Source organism: Brassica napus, chromosome C9 (assembly GCF_020379485.1).
Source record: "Brassica napus cultivar Da-Ae chromosome C9, Da-Ae, whole genome shotgun sequence".
Lineage (NCBI taxonomy): Eukaryota > Viridiplantae > Streptophyta > Magnoliopsida > Brassicales > Brassicaceae > Brassica > Brassica napus.
Genome location: NC_063452.1, coordinates 64744740 through 64767634, shown reverse-complemented (window position 1 = coordinate 64767634; position 22895 = coordinate 64744740). Strand labels below are relative to the sequence as shown.

The following is a 22895-nucleotide window of genomic DNA, read 5'->3' as shown; positions in this document are numbered from 1 at the left end:
ATCATACTCAGTAATTATTGTCATTGTCTATTTTATATACTGAGCATAATTTTTGTCATCAAACAGGAATAATAAGGCAGTAAAATATGAAATAGGGTTTACAATTTTTTTATCCTCGTATGAAGGCTGTTGTCTGTTGACCTTTTTAACTGACAATGCATGGGTGACCGCATTAGTATTTATTAATTTGTTTACTGTGTATGTTAATATAGTTTACCTAAGTAATTTGTTGAAAATTAGTGAAGAAAAATACTGTAGTAATTGAATAATTGATTATATACTACAAAACTGAAATGCTCAAATTGGTTCTCTCGTTAACCTTGCGGGACACACCATCCACGCGTACTAGAGCGATTAGTATGATTATAATTTATGGTGTAAAAAGGTATTTATTCGAGCAAAAGAAAAGAAGAAAAACGACAAAAAGAAGACTTAAAAAGTAGTAGAAATGTCAGAAAGTATGTGAAAGACTAAGACACAGAACAGTTTGTACAAAGAACCTGTTCGACTGTCACCGGTTACAGCCGGTCATCTTCTCTCGATTTCCAATACAGCCTCTCCCACCAAACCCGGGATTTTTCACTTTTCAGTTTATACAACTTTAAATCATCTATACAAATCTCTAAATTACACTATTCTAGCTGATTTGCATGATAAAATTCAGCATCAATTACCGAACACAAAAAGTTTGACGAGTATACATCGCTTCCATACTCGTCTTTTTTCCAATGTTTAACACATCTTCCAAGAGGCAAGAGTTATATAGATGCGGTAAAATAGATACAAGTTAACGTGTATTGTTACTGTTGCACCCAAAAATAAGTACGCATGTGTACAAATGAAATAAATGATATAGTAAGAAAACCGAATAGAACGCAACAAATTGCTATTTGCCACCGCAATGGACTACTACGAAACTAATTAGTACCACGTTCAAAAACATTCCGATGGGTTGTGAACTTTACGATGACTAATCGTAAAATATAGATGAAAGTACACTATAAGACGGTTAAACAATTTGTAACCTAAATTTACAAATCAATATATAAAATTATCATAAGAAATGTCTTCTAAAATTTTGTTTTACGAATAACTAAATATAAACAACTATAATACGGGATCATGCAAAATAACTATAGTAAAAATATGCAGAATCATGTCACTTCTTATTCATTCTATGGATCACATACGAGAGAGCATTAACTATAGCTAGCTAGTAGCAAACATCAGACGGATGATCCTTTGACCAAAACTGTAATGCTCAATAATTTATTCCGCAATAAACATAACAGGTCTATAATAAGAACGTAGATATTTTTGTTTTCAGACAAAATAATTTATGATGATATACATACCTACTTGATAGTGCTTCGAAAAGAAAGCAAAAGAAGCCTCTCTCTCTCTCTCTCTCTCTCTCAACCTCCTACTCTCGTTTCACTGTCACACCATTATCTCTTCCACTGTTACTTCTCTCTCTCTCTCTTCTTCTTCTGCATCTCGAAATCATCTTTCTCCATGGCAGATGCTTATGAGCCTTACCATGTCCTCCAACAAAGCCGACGTGATAAACTTCGGATTCCTTCTCTCGATTCCCACTTCCACTTTCACCATCCTCATCCTCCTTCCTCTTCCGGTGGCGGCGCCGGCGTATATCCTCTCGGAGACTCCGACTATCTCGCCGCCGGTGGATTTCACTCCAATAACAATAGCCACATATCCAACCCTAGCTACAGTAATTTCATGGGATTTCTTGGTGGTCCTTCTTCCTCTTCATCCAACGCTGTTGCCGTCGCCGGAGATCATTCCTTTCACGACGGACTCTCCTCCGGAGACGTTCTTGTCTTCAAACCCGAGCCCTTATCTCTGTCCTTGTCATCTCACCCCAGACTAACGTACGATCTAGTCGTTCCCGGCGTTGTTAACTCCGGATTCGGTAGATCCGCCGCTGAAGCAGCCGCTGCCACCGTTACCGTCGCCTCGAGAAGCTCTGGCCCTCTCGGACCGTTCACTGGTTACGCATCGATTCTGAAAGGATCGAGGTTCTTGAAACCAGCACAGATACTTCTTGATGAGTTCTGTAATGTGGGTCATGGTATTTACACCGACAAAAACATCGACGAAGACGATTCTTCTTTGCTCTTTGATCCGACGGTTGAGAGTCTCTGCGGCACTTCCGACTCCGGTGGAGGAGAATATATGAAGAACAAATCAAAGCTCATCTCCATGCTGGACGAGGTATTATATATTAATGATACAATCTTGTTTTATATTCCTTATAAAGAACCAGATAAACCTGTTAATTCAGCGATTAGTATTGTCTTAAACTTTCTCATACTTCCATGTACATATGTGTATTACTGTGTTAAAATGTTCACAGTTTTTGGTCGGTGTCCTTCGAAGTTGGAGACAAAATTTGATAAATGATATGTGATAAATTGGTGTCTCCTAAAAAGATCTTCCTTGGAAAATGAAACTCTTGCAAAGCCATTTAAAATCTATATCGTTTTAATATATTTTATCTCATTCATTTTAATTAAACGTTCCCTACGTTTAGCATGAATAGAAGTATAGAATGATCTTATTAAGTCCCATATTATGACATGATATATATATACAAGGCTTGCCCCCCTTCTTCCTTATTTGTTACGTTTAATAGATTTTAAGGTTATACTAAAGTCTAAATTAATTATAAGGGATATCTAGATTTGTGAATTGGATGCTTCAAATCTTAGGGATATAAATTTAGTGATAAAAAGAGAATTTCTTCTTTATGAAAGGGAATATATGCACGAGACTGTTTATGTACTTATGTGAACTTAAAGATAGGGGTTTAAAGACTATGATTAGTTTATTCCGAGGTATATATATTAACATATTTTTTTAAGTGAGAAGATAATGTCTGATCCAATGGAAGCTATAATTTACATATTTTTAGTTAGATAATGGATTCGAATCTAAAGACATTTCCTCATGACGTTTTACAAGGTTTACAAGAGGTATAAGCAATACTATGAGCAGCTTCAAGCTGTGATGGGTTCATTCGAATGCGTAGCAGGTCTCGGGCATGCAGCTCCTTACGCGAGTTTAACCTTAAAGGCATTGTCTAGGCATTTCAAGTGTTTGAAGAATGCTATAACGGAGCAACTACAGCTTAGCACAAATAACAAGATACAACAACAACAATCTGGTCATCTGATGATATCTGAGAATAGAACTGAGTCTATGCGATTTGGAGGAAGTGATAGTAGTAGAGGCTTGTGTTCTGCTGGTCAAAGACATGGGTTTCCTGACAACCATGCTCCTGTTTGGAGACCGCACCGGGGCTTACCCGAACGCGCAGTCACCGTTCTAAGGGCTTGGCTCTTCGATCACTTTTTGCATCCGTAAGTATTTATGATTTTAGCCATATATATTTTTTATGGTTTTGAAAGCAGTTTATTTGAGTTTGAGCTTAGTTCTAACTGTCCTATGTGTTAACCATGTCAATTCAATCAGACCATCAATTTATTTTATTGAAGTTACAGTTGTAACTTGACATAAGCAAAGTCCAATACCCGATATCTATATGTCTACATCATATCTCATTTTTGATATTAATGTGTCAGGATGACATGCACCACTTATTTATATGATTGTGATTACATAGCTATAGATGCAAGAATGTGTATGTATGCATAGAAGTGTATAATAACTTGGAAGTATGTTTTTGATGGGACATTTCGAATGCTTGTTTTCTCTCGGACATGGATATGTCGTTTTGTAAATGTAATCATGTGTCTGTATATGAGTATATATTGTGAGAAAAATAATTGGTGTGTGTATCTTTTGTTGCAGTTATCCAACTGATACAGACAAACTCATGTTGGCTAAACAGACGGGTCTCTCCAGAAATCAGGTTTTCGCTTCTTCTTTTTTTTTGAAAATTCATCAGGTTTTCACTTGGGAAATCTTCAGTTTTGTTTTTCCTTTATTTCTTGTTTTTTCTTCTTCATAGCTTAAGGCATTTCTTACTATATAATTAAGCGCATATAAATAGTTTTTTTTAGAAAATAGGAAAACTATGCGCATATAAGCTTACAAAATGAGATTCTGCTCTCTGCGGTTATGTACGTTTATCAGCCTTCACTAAGTATTGCACTATATATTCTTGTCCAAAAAAATCTTGAAATTTTTACACAAGTTAATTTTGTAGGAAATAATCTAGAACGGCTTTTTAATAAAGCAAAATATGAATTTAAAATACAACAAAATAATGCAGTATTTACATTCCAATAACTCTATTTAGTCCAGTTTATTTCTAGTGTGAAGAATTTAGTTCGTCATTAAATAAAATTAACTAAATACCTAGGGTTTCTTTTTTGCTTTCCTTAGTTTTACTTCCTAGGTTATTAGGTTATGATTGATAACCATTAATTATCTTAAGATTTTTTTTTTGCAAATGTATTATATTATTGGTGGATTAGTAACTGTATTATTTTTAGGTATCGAATTGGTTCATAAACGCACGAGTTAGGGTATGGAAGCCGATGGTGGAAGAGATTCATATGCTAGAGACTCGACAATCTCAGAGATCTTCTTCTTGGAGGGACGAGCGTAACACCACCACCGTCTTCCCCGATAACAACAACCCTTCTTCCTCCACGGCTCAGCAAAGAGCTAACAATAACTCATCACCCGCTAGGCGGGTGCAAAATGACGACGTTCATGGCACCACCACCAACAATAATAGCAACAACTTTATGAACGCTGGAAACAGTGGTAGCGGCGGCGCGGTTGCCTTCTCCTACGGTATTGCGTCGTCTAATGTAGCGGGAATGAGTAGCAGCACAAATGGAGGAGTGTCGTTGACGTTAGGGCTTCATCATCAGATTGGGTTGCCGGAGCCTTTTCCGATGACAACTGCTCAGAGGTTTGGACTTGAAGGTGGCAGTAGTGGTGGAGGAGGTGGGTCTTACGGTGGTGGCGGTGGGTATGAAGTGCAAAATCGTCAGTTTGGGAGAGACTTTATTGGAGGTAGTAATCCTCAGTTTCTACATGATTTTGTAGGATGAGATTATTTGTGTGTTGATACAAAATATGTTTGACGTTTGGCTATGTATTATGGAAAATTGTAATGAAAATGATGTGTATATTTTTAGTGTTTTCATTTTTTTTGTTAGTGTTTTCCTTTTGACGAGTATCTCTAAGGAATGAAAATTGAAATGAATTCTATAGGCTCTAGCTCACCGAAATCATTTTCGATTAAGTCCAAAATGTCTGATAGGTAAATAAACAAACTATCTATTTTGCTCAAGTACTGGTTCTGAAACCCTAACTTTTCTAGAGTAATTGAACCAACTGGTTTAAGTGAGTGATAGGTAATACTATTTAACTATACTGTAAGAAACAAATTTGAACCGTTCAAACCGGATTTCAATTTGTTCGGTTTTTGTGGTTTGATTCGGGTTGCACTCCATCGAACAATGGTAAAAGGGTGGGTAACAGACTTGGCTTTTGAAGAGCCCATCAGAGCAAAAAAATTGAAAAAGGGTGCTTTTATTGCTTCAAAATAACTTTGCATTAGCTTTGGAAAACAAGGAAAATATATAACATTTCCCTCATCTTATACAAAAAGAAAAAGAAAATTTTCTTTCTTTCAGAATTGATTCTCTTGACCATTTCTTAAAACATCTCCAATACGCACCTCTATAATTTCCTCTAAAATAGAGATTTTTATTATAGAGGTGAAAATGTTACAATGTATGTTTTTATAATAGAATTCATCTATTTTAGAGGAAAATATAAAGAAAAATTACTTTTTGCCTCTATATTTAGATCATCTCCAACCCATCTCTATCTCCAACCCATCTCTATGATAGAGATGAGTTGAAGATGGTGAGCATCTCCAATGTATACTTCTATAATTTCCTCTAAAATTGAAATCTCTATTATAGAGATGAAAATGCTCAAATGTATGCCTCTATAATAGAGTTCCTCTATTTTAGAGGAAAATATAGAGGAAAGTTACTTTTTGCCTTTATATTTAGAGGTAAAAATAGCATATATTTATATTTTCCCCTATAAATAGATGAACTCTATTATAGATGCATACATTGGAGCATTTCACATCTATAATAGAGTTTTTCTATTTTAGAGAAAAATATAGAGATGAAAAAAGAGGTGGGTAGGAGATGGTCTTAGAGGTGAAAATATCATATCTCTATATTTTCCCCTATAAATAGAGGAACTCTATTATAGAGGCATACATTGGAGCATTTTCACCTCTATAATAAAGTTTCTCTATTTTAGGAGAAAATATAGAGATAAAAATAAAGGTGGGTTGGAGATGGTTTTGATACACCCTCTAAGAACATGATTATTGAGGGGTTTTTAGAGTGGAGTTTTTCGCGGAATATAACCCTTCTCTTAACTTTTAACTAAAAAAACTAAGAACCGACTCTTAAATATCTTATTTAAGAGCCGGTTCTTAGCTTTTTTTAGTTAAAAGTTAAGATATGAGTTCTTATATTCCGCTAAGAACCCCCAACAATCATGCTCTTGCATTCTCAAATTTCATATTGTGTACTTATGTTGTTTATACTCATCCCCTATATATTAATCCTGGAGCATTACGACATGTTTTCGTAGCCACGTGTCATCACGAGAATGATTCATAGAATTGTTAGAAAAATAAGTTGGTTCATATAAACATATACTATGCTTTTTATTAAACTAATTATCAAATTAATTAATATTGTACAAAAGAATATTTTTTCTTTCCTTAAATAAAAGCTACATAATTACTTAATATGATTAACATATATACGACAATTAATGATTATGAATAATACATATTTGATATAAAAAATTCTAACCTCTCTCTTTTTTGTTTAATTTTATACTATTAAAAGAAATTAAACAATCATATTAAGCATATAATAAAAACAATTAGATTTTTTTCTTATAAGTTATATTTTAAATTTTTTAAAACGACTATAAATTACTAAAAATGGTAAAAGTCTCACATTAAAAAAATTGTGATCAATTGTTTTAATTTTTTTTTTGTTCAATCAAGATACAAATGATCATATATCATAGGGGTGGGCGTTCGGATACACGTTCGGGTTTGTATCAGATATTTCAGTATAAAGGTATAGAATCCGTTTGGGTATTTCTACACTTTGAGTCGGGTTCGGGTATTCTATGTTTGGGTTCAGATATTTTGGGTCGGGTTCAGATATTTAAATTTTGAAGAAAAAATAAATAAATTATTCATTGTTTAAGTTTTTGTATTTAAAATATTTTTTAACTTAACTGTTTTTATGTTATTTTTAAGAGATTAAACTATTAATAGGTTTGGAGATAAAACTTTAAAAATAGAAAGACACTAATTTAGTTGTTGTTTTGAAATTTTAGATGCAACTTTTGTTAATGCAAGAAACAAGAACTTGATATATATTTTAAGTAAGTAACAAATGATTTTGTCCATAATTATATGTATATTATCTAATTTTGAGCAATAAGAATCATTAATATAAATATTTTGAATAAAATAAAAGAAATAAACTAGAAATATAAAGTTAAATACACTTATGTGTGGTTATCTTTGGATATTCATTCGGGTTCGGATATTACCCCTTCGGATTCAGATATTACCCGAACTGGTGAAATAAGTAATTTATTTTGTTGTTCTAATTAGATGATTTTTAGACCGAATTGGTGAATATATACTAGACAAACATTTATATTTTGAGTTTGCACTTATATTTTATAACAGCTTGATATATTAAAATTGAACACTAACCTGTTAATATAGTTTGCCGATGATTTTTTTTCAAAATTTCGATTCTTAGATATGTATATGGAGTGAAAATAATTTTTACAGATGTCCATTTTTTTAATTGACACTTATGTAATTCACTGAATTCATAAAATAAATTAAAAAAAAAGAAACCTAACTCATATCAATGAAACAAAGACGAGAACAAAAGCACAATTCTATATATGTAGAAAATGAAATCACTTATGAAGAGTCAATAGTAAACAAATCGAGAGCAGAAAACCTAATCCTTTTTCGTCATTATACAATCGATGTTGCATATTTGGTTTTGGTGATTTGTGCTAACCGCAAAACTTAATTTTCTTTTGTGCATACGAAGTCTTAAAATTAATTAAAATGAGATGTAATATGTTAACTCTTCAAAAACGATGATATATTTAAGAGACCAACATTTGTATTCATTATTTTATAATCGATAAAGATTGTAGTGTTGTAAAATGTTAAAATCATTTCATAAACAAACATTATTATAAGAACTCACCCCGCGCAGATTATCATCTAGTTACAAAGTATTTATCATCATAGCATCATCCCAATCGTAGAGTATTTAGTTTTGATTGTGAAAAAGTTTCAATATGTGGACAGATGGAATTAATTATTTAAATAAAAATGAAGAAGGCAACTGAATATCTCAATATGTTACGATAAGTTACAATTTAGAGATTTGAGCATGTAATTTACTAAAGATAAAATTATAGGAAATAAATTGAGAGGAGATTTGGTTCATGTGAATCGTGATGAGCTTGGAAAAGGAAATAAAAGTAGTCAAAGAAAATTTGAAAGACTATTTGAATATTAAAAGTTAGCCAGGAAAAAAAAACGAAGGTGCCATCATTGGCTCGTAAAGAACAAAGAATCAATATATCATGTGATTTGATCTTTCACAATCCGGCTCCTTTACGTGGATGCGAAAAACTACCCTCCACACGTTTTATGTTATAAAATCAAATAAATTTCTAAGAACACATATAACTATTCGATTATTCTTGAAAATTCAACAAAGGATTATTAAATATAAAAATGATGTTATAGCAAAAAGATTATTATAATAGTCATCGAGACAAACTTACTGGAGCAAAGTGTAGTAAGGTAAAGAGGAGAATGGAACCGGACGATTTTTCTAGACGTGGATCATACTTTTCAGAAGAATTATTTCGACTCTACTACTACGAACGGGTGATAGGGAATATTTTACTAAGACGAAAAACAGTGTTTACGGTTGCTCGGATCGGAGCAGGCCCGGCCTTGAAAAACTTTTTTAAAAGTTGGGCTGGAAGCACAAAAAAAAATAAAGACTGTCAAGTGGTCTTGAATCAGTTACCTTCAAATGGAACATTAGCTCCTTTAACCATATGAGGTAGTGTGATAAAATTTTAAAAATGGCCGAAATATACATCTAATTTATTTGCCGGAAGCAGATGCTTCTACTGCTTCTGCCCAGGGCCGCTACTGGATCGGAGTAAACTTGATACAAAAAGACCATCGTTGGTGAAAAATAAAGAAACTTAAACGACATGAAAATAAAGGATACTTACATAACGACCTCATTCGTCAATAACGTTAAAATCGATCTAAATTAAAACCCATGCAAGCAAAGGTATGTACATATGTAGGCCACTTTAGACATCAGACGCGCCAAGGCGTATATATCGATCGGTCTTTGGATATGCGCTGAACTGAAGATAAATATAGGAATATAAGAGAAATCATGGACAAGAAAAGATATTGTCTGTCTCTATGAGTATTTGTTCCGAAAGCATTAAACCTTTGGAATAAGTATTATACTTTTGCACCATCACTGTTTATTAGCTTCAATAGCTCTATATATATTCCCACCATTAACAACAACAAAACCAACTCACCAGATACAATAACAGCAGCAACAACGACAAAGAAGAAGATGATACTTGGTGAGGAACTGGTAATCTGCATCCTGAGGTTTAAAAATTCATACACATGTAAAGCAAATATATACATGATTTTTAATCCTCGGGACACAGATTACCTCTTCCTTACTCGAGGTACAAGGCAACACTCAGCTCTATACAGACTAATTATACGTAGACTTGCTTTGAGAAGAAGAAGCATCACATTCACATTACACCATTGAAATTGGTTAGTTAACGATAATCCTTACTCTTTGCATTTTATTCCTTTTTACTACAACTGAATCTTGTGAATTATAATCACTTCATCTGTAACTAAGACTTCATAAACTTCAAAAAAAACAACCTACATGTTAGGAGAGATTTTTAGTAAATATAAAACTTGCAAACATAGATTTAAATTTTCAAAATGTAGAACCAACATTTATAAATATAGTAACATGTTTGATATTATCTAGCCCGTATCTAAATATAAATTATGTATGCGCTGCTGTTATATGATTTTACCAGAAAACGAAAAGCAAAAAGAGAAATATTATATTTATTCATACAAACATTCTGGATAACAACGAGCAAAATCAATTGCACAGACGTAACCGAGAATGATTAATGGAGGTTCTTAGGATATGGTTATTAGCGAAATCTTTTAACTTTTAAATATCTTATTTAAGAACCGGTTCTTAATTTTTTTTAATTAAAAGTTACGAAACAATTTCTTATGCACAGAGTGAAAGAACCATAATCACCTATAAATTGGTTGATTTGATCAGCGATATTGATCAAATGTTTAAGGGAAAAGTTGTATCATTATCCAACAAGGAACCACTCATTTCAACGAATTTTCTGTATTATCATGGACCATTCTGATGAGAACAGGTTCATCTGAAATAAAAACTCTAAAACGATTTGAAGTAAAAAAGAAGTCTCAAGTAAGAGGTTCACTCTTATTATTCATGGAAACAAAGAGCAGTTATCACTTCTCAACAAAAGACTTGACATCCTTAAGCCATTGAAGATACTCTCTGCTGTCTTTGTTGGCCACGTAATCAGCGAGAAAGTCAGTGAAGCTCGGCTTGATCCCTCTGATCTCCAAGAACCTGTGGAAAGCTTTCTGCAGGTTCTCATCCAAGTCACTGCATAAATCCCCAAAACTCGAATCACATAACAGCATCCAACATACATTGCAGCAGCAAAGGAGAAATGGAATGAAACTTACTCAAAGTCAGGTCCTTCGTAAGCAAGCTCACTGTCAGATCCTTGAGGGTGTTTGATGGATAAACTATCAATCACAATCTCATCGGGGTAAGCGCTGACTCCAAACTCAAGGCAGACACCATCACCTTTGGAGACACTCACAACCATGGGAATCCGGATTTTAACAGAGTGTTCCTCATCTTCATCATCATTTCCTTCAGCTTGCTCTTGTTCTTCTTCTTCATCATCGTCATAAGGCGCAGAAGAGTCGACTTCGACTTGGATGGTTTCATCCTCAAAATTCCTTTGAAGCAACACAGTTCGTTCCCCAGGAGTATCAATGATCTTGAAAGGAAACCCTTGTGGCACATCTTCCATCTGTTTGTTTATAATCAGCTAATTTATTGCTCATACTCTTAATACAACTATTATAAACTAAAATCAAAAGGTTTCTGGAATTCGAGTAAAATAATAAACAATTCAACACAAATGTTTTTTTTTTTAAATCAAACAGAGAGAACTTACGAGGTTTTGATCAGGGGCCTCCTCCTTAACGGCGCAATCGATTTCAGATTCGAGAACGCTAACCAGATTCTCGTCGGCGGTTGTTTTAGTGACCGCACTTTCCGTCGAGTGAAATCTCGAGAACGGAATCGCCGACGCGCGGCTGAGCTGCTGGCTACCGAGAATCAGTCTCTCGGAGCCACTGCGGACGGCCAACGGAGATCTAACTGAGCGGAAGGCGAGAGTAGCGACTCTAGACGAGGCTCGACGGAACACGGTGGTCAACGACATTTTCGGGAGGATTCTAGGGCTCTATTGAAATGAAATGAAATGAGGGTTTTTAAAGTGAGGTTTAAAAGAGTTTTTATAATGACTCCTTTTTTATCTAATAAGATCGGATAAGGCCTCATTATTAATGGGCCTATCAAAGCCCATAGTTTGCTAGATTCGCGTCACTGTTTCTTCAGTTTCGTCACGACGGTTGGTAATTTCTTGAAGACGACTGATTGATTTTGAAATCTGGAATGTGAAATTTCCCAGATAAAGCTGATGGATTTTGGCGTTATGTTTTTCAAAACTCATCTCCTTAATTCAAAAAAAAAAAAAAAAATACATTTCTTCTTTCTCTTTTCTTCTTTATCTAATTCATAACCTGGAAACAGGGAAAGAAGAATACAGGTTCATTTTTTGGTGAGTGCCTAAGACAACTGTGTCTCAGTAACCTCTTGTGACAGAACATTGATGATGTACTCGATCTCATCAGCCACCTCTTTCATCGAAGGCCGGTTCTGTCTCCTCTCGTTAAGGCACGCGGATGCTAAATTCCCGAGCTGTTGCATCGTCTGCAGGTCAACCTTGCTAGCCGTCTTCTTCAGCACCGGATCAATGCATTCGATCAACCTCTCTTCGTCCATCATCTTGTTCATATACATCACCAGGTTCACATCTTCCTCTTGTCTACTGAAATCTATCGCCTTCTTCGATGTAACCATCTCCAGAAGCACGACCCCGAAGCTGTACACATCGCTCTTATCAGTTAGCTGGAAGTTCCTGTAGTACTCCGGATCGACATAGCCTAGTGTACCTTGAGCGCCAGTGAAGATATGGCTCTCGTTGTTAGCTGTTTCTGTCAAATCCACCAGCCTCGAGAGGCCAAAGTCTGAAACCTTGGCGTTTAGCTTGTCGTCGAGCAAGATGTTGCTTGACTTCACATCGCGGTGGTAGATGGGTGGCATTGCTGAGGAATGAAGATAAGCTAAGCCTTCAGCGGTTTGATACGCGATCTGCAGTCTTCGTCGCCAAGACAGGGGTTTCCAGCTGCAGTCTGAACTGCCATGGAGATGTTCGAATAGAGTTCCGTTGGGAATGAACTCGTAGATCAAGAGAGGCAGCTCGAGGTCGACGCAGCAACCAAGGAGCCTGACTAAGCTTCTGTGATTGACTTGGCAGAGAATCCGAACCTCGTTTAGGATTTGATCAGTGCCTTTGGTGTTGTTAAGCTTTGCTCGTTTGATGGCTGTTATGGTTCCGTCGTCAAGAACAGCTTTAAACACTTCGCCGAAACCTCCGGTGCCTATGAGATTTTCCTTTGAGAAGTTGTTGGTTGCTTTTGTGATTTCTCTGCCTGTGAAGATTCTTGATGATTTTCCTGTGGATTTTGCGCTGAGCATCTCTTGTCGCTCCTTCACTATGTTCTTATGGATCTCTTTTTTAACTCTTTTGTGGCTATGTTTGTTTGCAAGAACCGCTACCGCAATCGCCAGTGTAACCACCACAACCGCAACCGCCGCACCTTCAAGTGAATGAAGTTTAGAACGGTTTACAATCAATCAAATTTGGATTTGGTTTATATATTTTTCTTATGTACCTGCGAAAACAACGGTGCTCTTCTTCTTTTTCTTGCATAGTTTCCCATGGCGACATTTACCACCTAAAACAGTTATGTCAATTACTAATCAAACAGAGTTCTGTGATTTAATGGTTTAGTTCACTTTGTTACGCGGTTTACTTACATGTTGAGCTGACCGGATCCCATTCCAAACCCTTTTTGCAGAAGCATCGTTTCAGGCCGAGACTCGTAGTGTCAGGCAAGCACTTTGATTTAGTACCCAACAAGAGGCTACAATCTACATCCGTTTTGCAGACCGGTTCCTTAGGCAGTGTCCATTGCAACTCTAACCCTGGGTCTGGCCATTTTTTACCAGGAGGTGGAACCTCTTTGTTTGGATTCAACCCCACAAAGCTCTGGTACGCGAGACATCCTCCACCATTGATCCTGATCGTGTAAGCGTTTTGAGACCCGTCGGTTCTGAAGGTGCAACAAAAGGGAGCCTTGGAACAAGCTGATACATTGCTCTTGATGTAACTGTGGCATAAGCTGGTTCCGGTACAATCTATTGGCGCCTGCAGACCCCAAAATCTCTTTGTCAGGCCTCAAAACTGGGTTTCATCACATTTGATCTATAGTTTCGTTGTAGCTTAAAGAGTAGAGTATTGGACATTTTAACCGAACCTAATTAACTCCAATATCAATTTAAACCGAAACAAATTTTGACTGCCACTACAAATATAAACAGGTTAACTGGAAGCTCGTATTCAATCGAACCAGCCAAAACAATGTTTAAACCAGGAGAAAGAAAAAAATACTTAACCTGCAGCATAGCTTCAGGGCAACCAAGCAGCAAGATAGTGTTGCTATTAGTGATGCTAAAAGGAAGATGTGGGTCGAGCTCTAGACCAGCTTTAGAGACATCGGCCGAGAGACAAGACCCAGAGCTAGCAAAACCAGGCGGGTGTATGATTATCCGTTGTGTCACCGGGTTGATAGACGTGATGAGATAAGATGACCCATGAAGAGCACCGAAATAGAGCTTACCCCCAACACAATTTATCTTGTAGGCTTGGTCACCACAGTTTGGACCCGTGCTAAGCGGGTAAGGTACAACCATGGGTCCGCAGTTGGGACACCGTGGTGGTCCGGGCATGGGAGGTTTTACCTTAGGGTGACGAGCACAAGATTGCCCTACGCATGCTAGCCATACGGTCCAGAGAGTTGGAATCAATATGGCGTAGTATGATCGCTTGTTCTCCATCTTGGAAAACTAATTGAGTGTGGAAAAATGGTGATCAGAGTATGTGAAGAAAGGTTAAGGTTATGTACTAATGAAAGGTGATTATTATTAATGTTATTATTTGTGGTTTATACAATTGCTACGTATTTCATAGTGTGATAAAAGTAAAACTAAGCAATTCCCGAGTTGTTGTAAAACGAGAAAATGTGAGGATTTATTTAGGTTTGCTCAAAAAATCATGTTTGTATTTTCTAAGGAAGATTGTGCAGATTCAATGTCTGTCATGATCATCCCAACATTTTTATGACTCCCAAGTTTTATATACTATTCGTCGACAACTCTATGTGCGTGTAAAAGGCACTATATATGTTAGTGTTTTTTACCAAAAAAAAAAAAAAAAACTCTATGTGAGTGTATGCTTTGTAAAACTAAAGTTATAGAAAAAAAAAAAGATGAACAGAATATTCAAGATCCAAAGCACTGCACATGCAAAGATTTCACCGTCTTTCACATCTTTTGGAATTTTATGTTCACAAACTGTATAACTTTAAGAGCGTCCGGTTTCATTACGGAGTTATGTATCCAAGTTTGAGATACCGTTCCCGTTTCCCACACAACTGGAGAGCCACTTCGGATCAACAACCCTCTAATCACCTCTATGACACTATTTTAAATAGATGTGATTTCATACGTCTAATCACCTCTTATTCCCTCCATTTTTAATTGTAAATATTTTTGCTTAAAAACACGAATATTTAGAAAATTGTTATTTAAAAAAATATATCATTTAACCAATTAATTCAACCAATTATTAAAAACATAACATTATTTTATTGGTCACACAATATCCAATAAATGAAAAAAATGCATTGAAATATGTAAACTAGTTATATTGTGAAACAAACTTTTTTTGCTAAAACTATTTACATTTAGAAACGGAGAAAGTATTTTATAGTAGTATGATACTGAAAATCTTTATGAAAATACCATCGGATAGAAAAGTATTCGTTGTTATTCTTCTAACTTTAACGAAAATGTTTGGTATCATGAGAGTTGCAATTATAATAACATTACTTGCAAATATAATAATAGTCAATATACAATTACCACACAATCACATGTAGACCAATAGATATACGCATCAATCATTCATCATAGTCCCTACGCAGAAACATGGTGATGTCCCTAGCTATTGCGAGACAACTTTCTTTCGAACATATCATGACGTACGTTCTGATCCGAATCGCCTGAGAGGCGAAGGTCCAAAATCAGCGGAGGAGAGTCATGGTCGCTGAACAAAACGGACGATAGGCTTCTTTCTATTTTATACATAACAATGGCCTTGTACAAGAATGGAATCAGACCTTCCATTTGTTTTTCAGTTACAATCAAAAAAAAATTTCTATTTGTTTTCTTGTGAGATTTCTATGTTTTGATGATGGGATTTGTGACCAATGTGTATTAATATAGAAGAGAGAAATGTGTAGAGATAATGATGTAGCGTAATGGTTATATTATGAAGCCACACACGTATGGTCAATCGTGAGGGTAAGTAATGTTGTTAGTGCCTTAACGATAAGTAACATTGAGGAGAAAGAGAAGAAAATGTATATTAATGAGAAGGAAAGAAAAGATGTGAAAGGAAAGTCTCAACTTACATGAAGCAAACCTTTTGATGAGGCCTTTGAAGTTAATTTACAAGCAATCTTCAGCTTTAGCTGAAATAAATACATGATTAGTTTGTTTAATTTAATCCTCGAAACCTATACAATTCTTAATCTAACTTTTTTTAAGAAGCATACAGTAGTATAATTTTGATTTACAATCAAAAGCATACAAAGAAGAGAGAAATCTTCAAAAGTCTGCACCAAAACTCCAACATGTGGGATAAAGACAACAGAAGTTTATTATTTTATAGTTTCATTTTTTACCCTTTCCATGCATAATGGACTATAGTTAATGGGCCAGGGCTTTCGAAGGAATTATATTATTTTGACGGTTGAGATTATTATCCTAGATTTAAAGTATGGCCCGTTACGGCCCAGTTATCTTATCGTCTTCAACTAATCCGATTCGAACGTGGCGAAATGATGATGACCGGAGACGAGATCGTCGAGTTCGAGGCGGTAGATCTGCTTTGTAGTGATTAATTTTTGTGAGTAAGATTTGATCACTGATCTATATGTTTGTTGTTTATGAGAAGATATTTGGTAGAAATAGGTTCTGGTTTTGGTTGGATCTTCTTATCTTCTCGTATAAGAACTCTGATTCAGTAATTGTGTTTTCTTAGAAGAATTGAGAGATGAGTTCAATGGGGGAAGATGAAGTTAGCTCCTTTTTCGAATCGTCTCCGCCTCTCAAGAAGATGGAAGATATACTACAGAAGCTTAACGGCTTCATCGAGCACAATTCTTCAGGAGGGAGGAGGAGGATCGTATGCGTGACGTCAGGCGGAACTACGGTTCCACTGGAGCAGCGATGCGTAAGAAATATCGATAACTTCAGCTCTGGAAACAGAGGTGCTGCTTCTACTGAGTAAGTTTTGTCTTTTTCTTTTCAATCACTCTCTTATATAATTTTAGATGTTTTATTCTCCGGTCTAAATTTGTTTTTGATTATGTTGCAAAGGAACTTCGTCAAGGCTGGATATGCTGTAGTGTTTCTGTATAGGAGGTACGGTACTTTGCTTTTTGTTCTGGATTGTGTGATAATGGTGGTGCTCTCTCTCTCTCTCTCTCTCTCTCTTATATCGACTCTTTAGTGGAACTTGCCAGCCATATTGCCGGTCTCTTCCTGATGATCCATTCCTTGAATGTTTTCAGTTTCCAGATAACACCAACATTCAAGGTATTTGTCTTTCTTTCTCCATCTATATCCATAGATTTATCTTTAATCAGATGTTTTGTACGGTCTTTTTTTTTTTTTGTTTTCAGTTCATGCATCACATGTGGAAGCTGTGAAAATGGCTGTTATGGACCAGCAAGCTGTATGAATTAAACCACTTGTTTCCTTTTTAATGTGTTTGTTTTACCCCAAAAAAAAAAAAAAATTTATCACTTTATTTTTGTGTGTTTTTGAACATTGCAGGCAGTAGCTGAAGCTCGCTTACTGAAGCTCCCATTCACAACCATCTATGAGTATCTTCAGGTACAAGAATCCGGCTTATCGCAAATTCTTCGACAGAGTTGCAGCTGAAGTTGATTTTGGTGCTGTAAATGTTTTATGTTACAGATGTTGCGGTTGATTGCAACGGCATTCAAAGACGTCGGTCCATGTTCAATGTTTTATCTTGCTGCTGCTGTGTCTGACTTTTATGTGCCCTGGAATAGCATGGTAAGAGTCTCATGCCCGTATTACTATGCCTTTTTTTTTTCTTTTGGTCTGAAAAACTACTTTTTGTATGTTTGGTGAAACCAGACAGAGCACAAAATAGAATCAGGATCTGGTCCTTTGGACATAAGACTTGCTCAAGTTCCCAAAATGCTTTCAATCTTGAGAACAAATTGGGCTCCACAGGCTTTCTGCATATCATTCAAGGTCCAATCTCTCTATTCTCTTTTGTATCTAATTCTCTTTTGTATAGTTTACTTCTCTTAAAATTTGATAAAAACTTATTATTGATATTTGGATCCAGCTTGAGACAGACTCAAAGATTCTGATAGACAAGGCTACAAAGGCTCTAGGAAAGTACAAAGTGCACGCTGTTGTAGCTAATGAGCTGTCAACACGTAAGGAAGAAGTTGTGGTTGTTTCAAGCAGCGGTAATGTTGTGGTTAGGCGTGATAGCGATAAGCCTGAAGCTATTGTAGAAGACAATCTTATTCGCCTCATTGTAGATCGGCACTCAACATACATCAAAGAATCTCACACTTGATTTCTCAAATGCTTCCAAGTCAAAAACATGTATGAATCTTTCATCCACTCAACAGAAACAATCTATATAGTTTCCTCCTCTCTTTGTATTTGTGTACGCTATGTGAAAGAATGATGACTAGGTTTTTGACCATTGATCATTAATTTCACATTTTATTTATTAAACGAGCAAGAGTTTTCTTGAAAATGGAAAAAAAAGTCACCATCTATTTAGTTTTATTATAATTAAGATCCAACTATTTAGTTTGTAACAATCATACATGAGATTTTTTAAGTTTTTAAATACTCAAAATTTATTTGCACCCCATTAAAGTCAAATATTCAACATATATTTTCAAGCCATGAAAAGGTTTAACAATTTCGACTGTGACAAAAGTAATTATCAATTACCGAATCAACTTCGTTGACAGAGAAGAATGCATAAGCAACACGAAATCAAGTATTTACATAATACATATGATAAATAAGATGTTTGCTATAGAAAAAAAATTCACATATGATAGATATTACACACTTTTTCTTTTGAATGATCACACTTTAATTTACAAGTGCACACAATATTGACAAATCCACTACACAAATTATAAATACATGATCGATCCACCGTAAACTATTAACATCTTTGTTAAATTCCATCATCATAATTCTGGATGTCCTTATATTTACAGTTTAACCATGATTATGATGACTTAACAAAACGTAGTTTTACATGCAAGTATAATAATTTACGCTGAACTACAGGTAACATATATTAATACATAGTAGTTATATCGTTATGTAAATAGTATATATCCAGAACACTCCTTACGTACGTTTCGTGATGTTCCTAGTGGGCGAGCGAGATGGTGAAGAAGGCGTCGTTTTAAGCAATCCAAGACGGTCCGTCCCAAATCGCCTGAGGTCTGACGTTCGAAATCTACCGGAGGAGTCGTCAGGAAGTCTCATGTAGTAACCTGAAGTAGAAGGAGAATGATGGTCGCTGAGCAAAGCTGACGAAAAGCTTCCTTCTCTTTTATACATGACCACGGCTTTGTACAAGAATGGAATCAGGCCTTCCATTTTCTTTTATCTTTTAAACTATTCAAGTACTTGTGTTTTTCTTTTTTTGATGGGGATTCTTTGATGGTTTTGTCTTTGTGATCAATAAGATGGCTTTGGTGTAAAATATAAGAAGAGCGGAGAGGGTAATGATAGTGACGTGGCGTAATACCTTTGATGCCACGTATGCTTAAACGTCACGGTAAATAATGGGTTTAAGGATATGCATTGCAGAGGTAATTATAAATAAATATACTTTGTGGGCCAAAAAATGTGAAAGGAACATCTCAACTTACACCGAAGAAATCTTGAGCTTGAAATAGAATATATAAGAATAAATTAATTTTGTAAGAAATATATTCATTCTGCTGAAGAAGATATTCCATTTTTAATCGATAAGTCAATAAGGATTTTTAAAGTAGAGTAAAAAGTCGACGAACAAGTAACTGTTATCTTAAACATATTAAAATAGCTGATTTAAAATTAATTTCGTATCAAATTACCAACCCCACTAGCCTCACAATCTTGAATGAAGTCATAGTTTGCATCATGGATGGGGAAAAGTTTGATCCCATTGTCATTTTAATGCAAGGTTTGTCAACTGCGGTGAACATTGAGGAAGGCAGAAGCCTTGCGGAGGCTGAAGGTTTGTTTTTCATGGTAACATTTGCTCTGGACTCGATGAATGTAAAGACGGCTTTCGAGATGGTTATTCGCGAAATCTATAGCAACATGAGTTAAAAGCAACTCAAATCTGACTCTTACAAAGATAAACTAACCGTGAATCGGGTTAGCTTGGTCAAGATCGAGGAAAGTACAAATGTGTTCTTTTGCTGTTTGTGGTAACTGACAAATATATAAAATGACTGAGAGAAAATATATGAATAGAAGGGACCAATAGTAACACCTCTAGGGACCAATAGTAACATCTCTATGTACTTGTTTCTCTTATGGAATTGGTTGGTTTGAACTTATAGAAAGACAAATACATTCCAGTTCTTTTGGTTTCTCAACTGAAGCTAAAGCAAAATAGAGACAAAGATGTTTTGAGTTTCTATGTGACAAATATATAAGATCTCTAAGCAAAATTTTAAAAGAAACTTTGGTCAGTGTATAAGTTATGTGTTCATTACTACTTTTATGTACTTGAAACTTTTTGTAAACTTTGTGAATAGTTTTGATATTTCAAAATGTTCATTATTATTGTCCCATTCGAATCACACATAGAACGAGTATGAAAATTAATTTATTAGTAATATTATGTAACTTTTTATTACATTTTCTATCTCGTTTTTGTTTCATTACATACATTGTTATGAAAATGGTTTAGTCACTCGAGTGTTATATAACTATTTTAATATCCTGATTTATATGATTTAGAGGATCAAACTGTATTTTTTTTTTTTTTTTTTTTTTTTGTCACGGGCGTTCTCCGGAATCCCAGAGGACTCGAACCCAGGTGCCTTGGGATCCAGTTCACTCTAGAGGATCAAACTGTATATTTTAGTCAATCTATATCATTTAGATGCACCAACTAGTTTAATAAATATGCATCATCATCATCAAACCAAGTGAAGCCGAGAAATCTACATTATCTTTAGAGGAAGTTATAAGGAGATCATTACAACTGTATAAGCAATGAACTTAAGTTAATACTTTAAAATAAACCAAGTTTCTGGTCGCTGTTGTGGTCCTTGAATCAAATAACCAACCAAATCGTTAGAGAGTCTCAATTGATATTTCCAGATTCAAACATCCAATTCGTATCTCCTTCCAATTGAATAGATGCATGCACACTCATATCTATATATGAAATGAAAGAGAGAGAGAGAGAAGCAGAGAGTAGTTTTATTTACCTCTGGCTTTTTTTGCCGATGTCGGTGTAGAGACCTGGTCCTTTCCCCATTTTTCCCTTCTTTTGTGTTGGCCACAACTCTTTCCTGAAAAAAACTTCAAATCCTCCTTCAACTTCACCCTCTCTGTCTCGTCATTCTTGCCCCATGAAAGTAGTGTCTGAACACCCTCGTAGAGAAGAAAGGAGCCAACATGGATCACAACAGCAAATCTTCCCGCACCTCCTCCTTTCTTCTTTTTCACCTCATGGATCACAACTTTCCCAGCAGCCTTGTTGGTGATCACTCTTCTAGAATCATCAAACACATCAGAAGCAGAATCAAAGAACCTACCAGATCTAGGAAAGGTCTTCTCCACCCACACTACAAGAAAATAATGATATTGCAATAAATAAAAAATATTGCAATAGGTCAATATATTGTTGCAAATGTAAATTTGCAATGAAACCGTAATGAATTATACGGTGTTGCTGATTGATTGTTGCAAATTCCTTTTGTTGCAAAAATATTGCAAATTTTGTAATGGATTGATTTATTGCTAAATCTATTGTAATAGTGCAATAACCTTTGTGTTGCAAATTCGTTGTATCTTTACAACAGACGTTGCAATTCTAAACTCACACAATTTAGTGCTACATACTACGACAATATAATTCTAATGCAAATTTGATAAATTGTATTTTTTGGAATTATATTTGCTATTTCAAATGTGATGGTTATTTTCAATTTTAAAATAATAAAAATACAAATATAAATTAATCAAATAAATAATTTTATTAAATAATCAATTGTTACAACAATATTGAACAATTATTAAAAAACATGTTTCTAAGAAAAATGAACAATTCTACATCGTTATATCTTCTTCTTTTGATGGACTGGAAACACAGGAAACATATGTTGATTTGGCTTCCATATATATTTGATTATTTGACTCCGTTTTTCTCCATCCTCTATCACATCGACTAGGATTCATCCTGAATCTGAAACAAAAAAGTAATAGTAAAATTTTTAAATGAATATCAGAGAATACAACAAATACAAAGTATACACCAAATTACCGATATTAAACACTCTGAATTAAGGTTTTGTTTGTTACCTTCGTTAATTAACTGGCATGCGTTACGTGTAATTCTAGTTTCACAATCTCTCTTTCGTTGAAGAGGAAGCAGAACATGGAAACTTAATTTTCCACAAGTATAACAAGGAATTGAGAAATCATATTTATAAAGAACCGAGAAAAGAGAAAATCTTAATTGCTCAAGAATCATATCCCTAAGTTCACGTATATGCTGGTATCCTATTTTAAAAAAGTTATGGCGTGGAAATATACACCGAACTATGAATAAAGTGATATATATCAGTTACAAAAAAGGATATATTAGCGTGTTGGTTTCATCTTATAACAAAATGATACTTTAGAATTATAATTCAACAAATTGTCAAAAATATATAGTGAAATTTGAAATATAAGATGAATATAACTAAAAAATTGAAAATTTAGTTAACTTCAATTAGTTAAGTTTTCGTTATTCAGTATAAATTTAATAAATTTTGGTTCGAAATTATATTGATGAAATACTATTAAAAAAATTCTTTTAAGTGGGATATATATTAACTTTTAAATCAAAAAGAAATATCCTAAAATACATAAAGA

General features: G+C 34.9%; 5 protein-coding genes across 8 annotated transcripts; 2 read left to right on the top strand and 3 right to left on the bottom strand.

The window, feature by feature from the left end:
- The first annotated feature begins 1334 nt into the window (after nt 1–1334).
- LOC106372564 (BEL1-like homeodomain protein 9) lies at nt 1335–5158 on the top strand. The gene is made up of 4 exons (XM_013812809.3): nt 1335–2235; nt 2986–3383; nt 3835–3895; nt 4482–5158. The coding sequence occupies exons 1-4, from the start codon at nt 1516–1518 to the stop codon at nt 5049–5051; spliced, it is 1749 nt and encodes a 582-aa protein (XP_013668263.2). The 5' UTR covers nt 1335–1515; the 3' UTR covers nt 5052–5158.
- A 5333-nt stretch (nt 5159–10491) lies between these two features.
- LOC106372565 (uncharacterized protein At2g39795, mitochondrial-like) lies at nt 10492–11752 on the bottom strand. Its single transcript, XM_013812810.3, has 3 exons — nt 11425–11752; nt 10922–11277; nt 10492–10838 (listed from the first exon to the last, which is right to left on the bottom strand). The coding sequence occupies exons 1-3, from the start codon at nt 11692–11694 to the stop codon at nt 10679–10681; spliced, it is 786 nt and encodes a 261-aa protein (XP_013668264.2). The 5' UTR covers nt 11695–11752; the 3' UTR covers nt 10492–10678.
- Nucleotides 11753–11970: 218 nt separating this feature from the next.
- On the bottom strand, nt 11971–16349 carry LOC106370707 (wall-associated receptor kinase-like 20). Its single transcript, XM_013810703.3, has 4 exons — nt 14055–16349; nt 13416–13806; nt 13271–13333; nt 11971–13195 (listed from the first exon to the last, which is right to left on the bottom strand). Exons 1-4 carry the CDS (start codon nt 14493–14495, stop codon nt 12102–12104), a joined length of 1989 nt encoding a protein of 662 aa, XP_013666157.2. The 5' UTR covers nt 14496–16349; the 3' UTR covers nt 11971–12101.
- Nucleotides 16350–16503: 154 nt separating this feature from the next.
- On the top strand, nt 16504–18512 carry LOC106433563 (phosphopantothenate--cysteine ligase 2). 4 transcript variants are annotated; one of them, XM_013874393.3, is made up of 9 exons: nt 16504–16629; nt 16768–17009; nt 17103–17147; nt 17236–17321; nt 17408–17460; nt 17562–17621; nt 17706–17807; nt 17892–18011; nt 18109–18512. In XM_013874393.3, the coding sequence occupies exons 2-9, from the start codon at nt 16777–16779 to the stop codon at nt 18346–18348; spliced, it is 939 nt and encodes a 312-aa protein (XP_013729847.1). In that variant the 5' UTR covers nt 16504–16629; nt 16768–16776; the 3' UTR covers nt 18349–18512. The 4 variants fall into 4 exon arrangements, with proteins under 4 accessions (XP_013729847.1, XP_013729845.1, XP_013729846.1 ...); XM_013874391.3 differs by having other exon boundaries at nt 16507–16629; nt 16765–17009; XM_013874392.3 differs by having other exon boundaries at nt 16512–16633; nt 16765–17009.
- Nucleotides 18513–18804: 292 nt separating this feature from the next.
- On the bottom strand, nt 18805–19765 carry LOC106433543. The gene has a single exon (XM_013874371.3). It carries the CDS (start codon nt 19404–19406, stop codon nt 19152–19154), a length of 255 nt encoding a protein of 84 aa, XP_013729825.1. The 5' UTR covers nt 19407–19765; the 3' UTR covers nt 18805–19151.
- Nucleotides 19766–22895: the final 3130 nt, after the last annotated feature.

What these genes read in the sequence shown, in the direction of transcription:
- LOC106372564 (XM_013812809.3), top strand. Translation starts at nt 1,516, where the DNA reads ATGGCAGATGCTTATGAGCCTTACCATGTCCTCCAACAAAGCCGACGT. An exon ending in TCATCTCCATGCTGGACGAG is followed by an intron (nt 2,236 to 2,985) that starts GTATTATATATT and finishes ACGTTTTACAAG; the next exon opens with GTTTACAAGAGGTATAAGCA. An exon ending in TTCGATCACTTTTTGCATCC is followed by an intron (nt 3,384 to 3,834) that starts GTAAGTATTTAT and finishes CTTTTGTTGCAG; the next exon opens with TTATCCAACTGATACAGACA.
- LOC106372565 (XM_013812810.3), bottom strand. Translation starts at nt 11,694, where the DNA reads ATGTCGTTGACCACCGTGTTCCGTCGAGCCTCGTCTAGAGTCGCTACT. An exon ending in AGGCCCCTGATCAAAACCTC is followed by an intron (nt 11,278 to 11,424) that starts GTAAGTTCTCTC and finishes ATAAACAAACAG; the next exon opens with ATGGAAGATGTGCCACAAGG. An exon ending in TACGAAGGACCTGACTTTGA is followed by an intron (nt 10,839 to 10,921) that starts GTAAGTTTCATT and finishes GGATTTATGCAG; the next exon opens with TGACTTGGATGAGAACCTGC.
- LOC106370707 (XM_013810703.3), bottom strand. Translation starts at nt 14,495, where the DNA reads ATGGAGAACAAGCGATCATACTACGCCATATTGATTCCAACTCTCTGG. An exon ending in GGATCCGGTCAGCTCAACAT is followed by an intron (nt 13,334 to 13,415) that starts GTAAGTAAACCG and finishes TAACTGTTTTAG; the next exon opens with GTGGTAAATGTCGCCATGGG. An exon ending in GAGCACCGTTGTTTTCGCAG is followed by an intron (nt 13,196 to 13,270) that starts GTACATAAGAAA and finishes ATTCACTTGAAG; the next exon opens with GTGCGGCGGTTGCGGTTGTG.
- LOC106433563 (XM_013874393.3), top strand. Translation starts at nt 16,777, where the DNA reads ATGAGTTCAATGGGGGAAGATGAAGTTAGCTCCTTTTTCGAATCGTCT. An exon ending in CTGTTATGGACCAGCAAGCT is followed by an intron (nt 17,461 to 17,561) that starts GTATGAATTAAA and finishes TGAACATTGCAG; the next exon opens with GCAGTAGCTGAAGCTCGCTT. An exon ending in CTTTCTGCATATCATTCAAG is followed by an intron (nt 18,012 to 18,108) that starts GTCCAATCTCTC and finishes ATTTGGATCCAG; the next exon opens with CTTGAGACAGACTCAAAGAT.
- LOC106433543 (XM_013874371.3), bottom strand. Translation starts at nt 19,406, where the DNA reads ATGGAAGGCCTGATTCCATTCTTGTACAAAGCCGTGGTCATGTATAAA.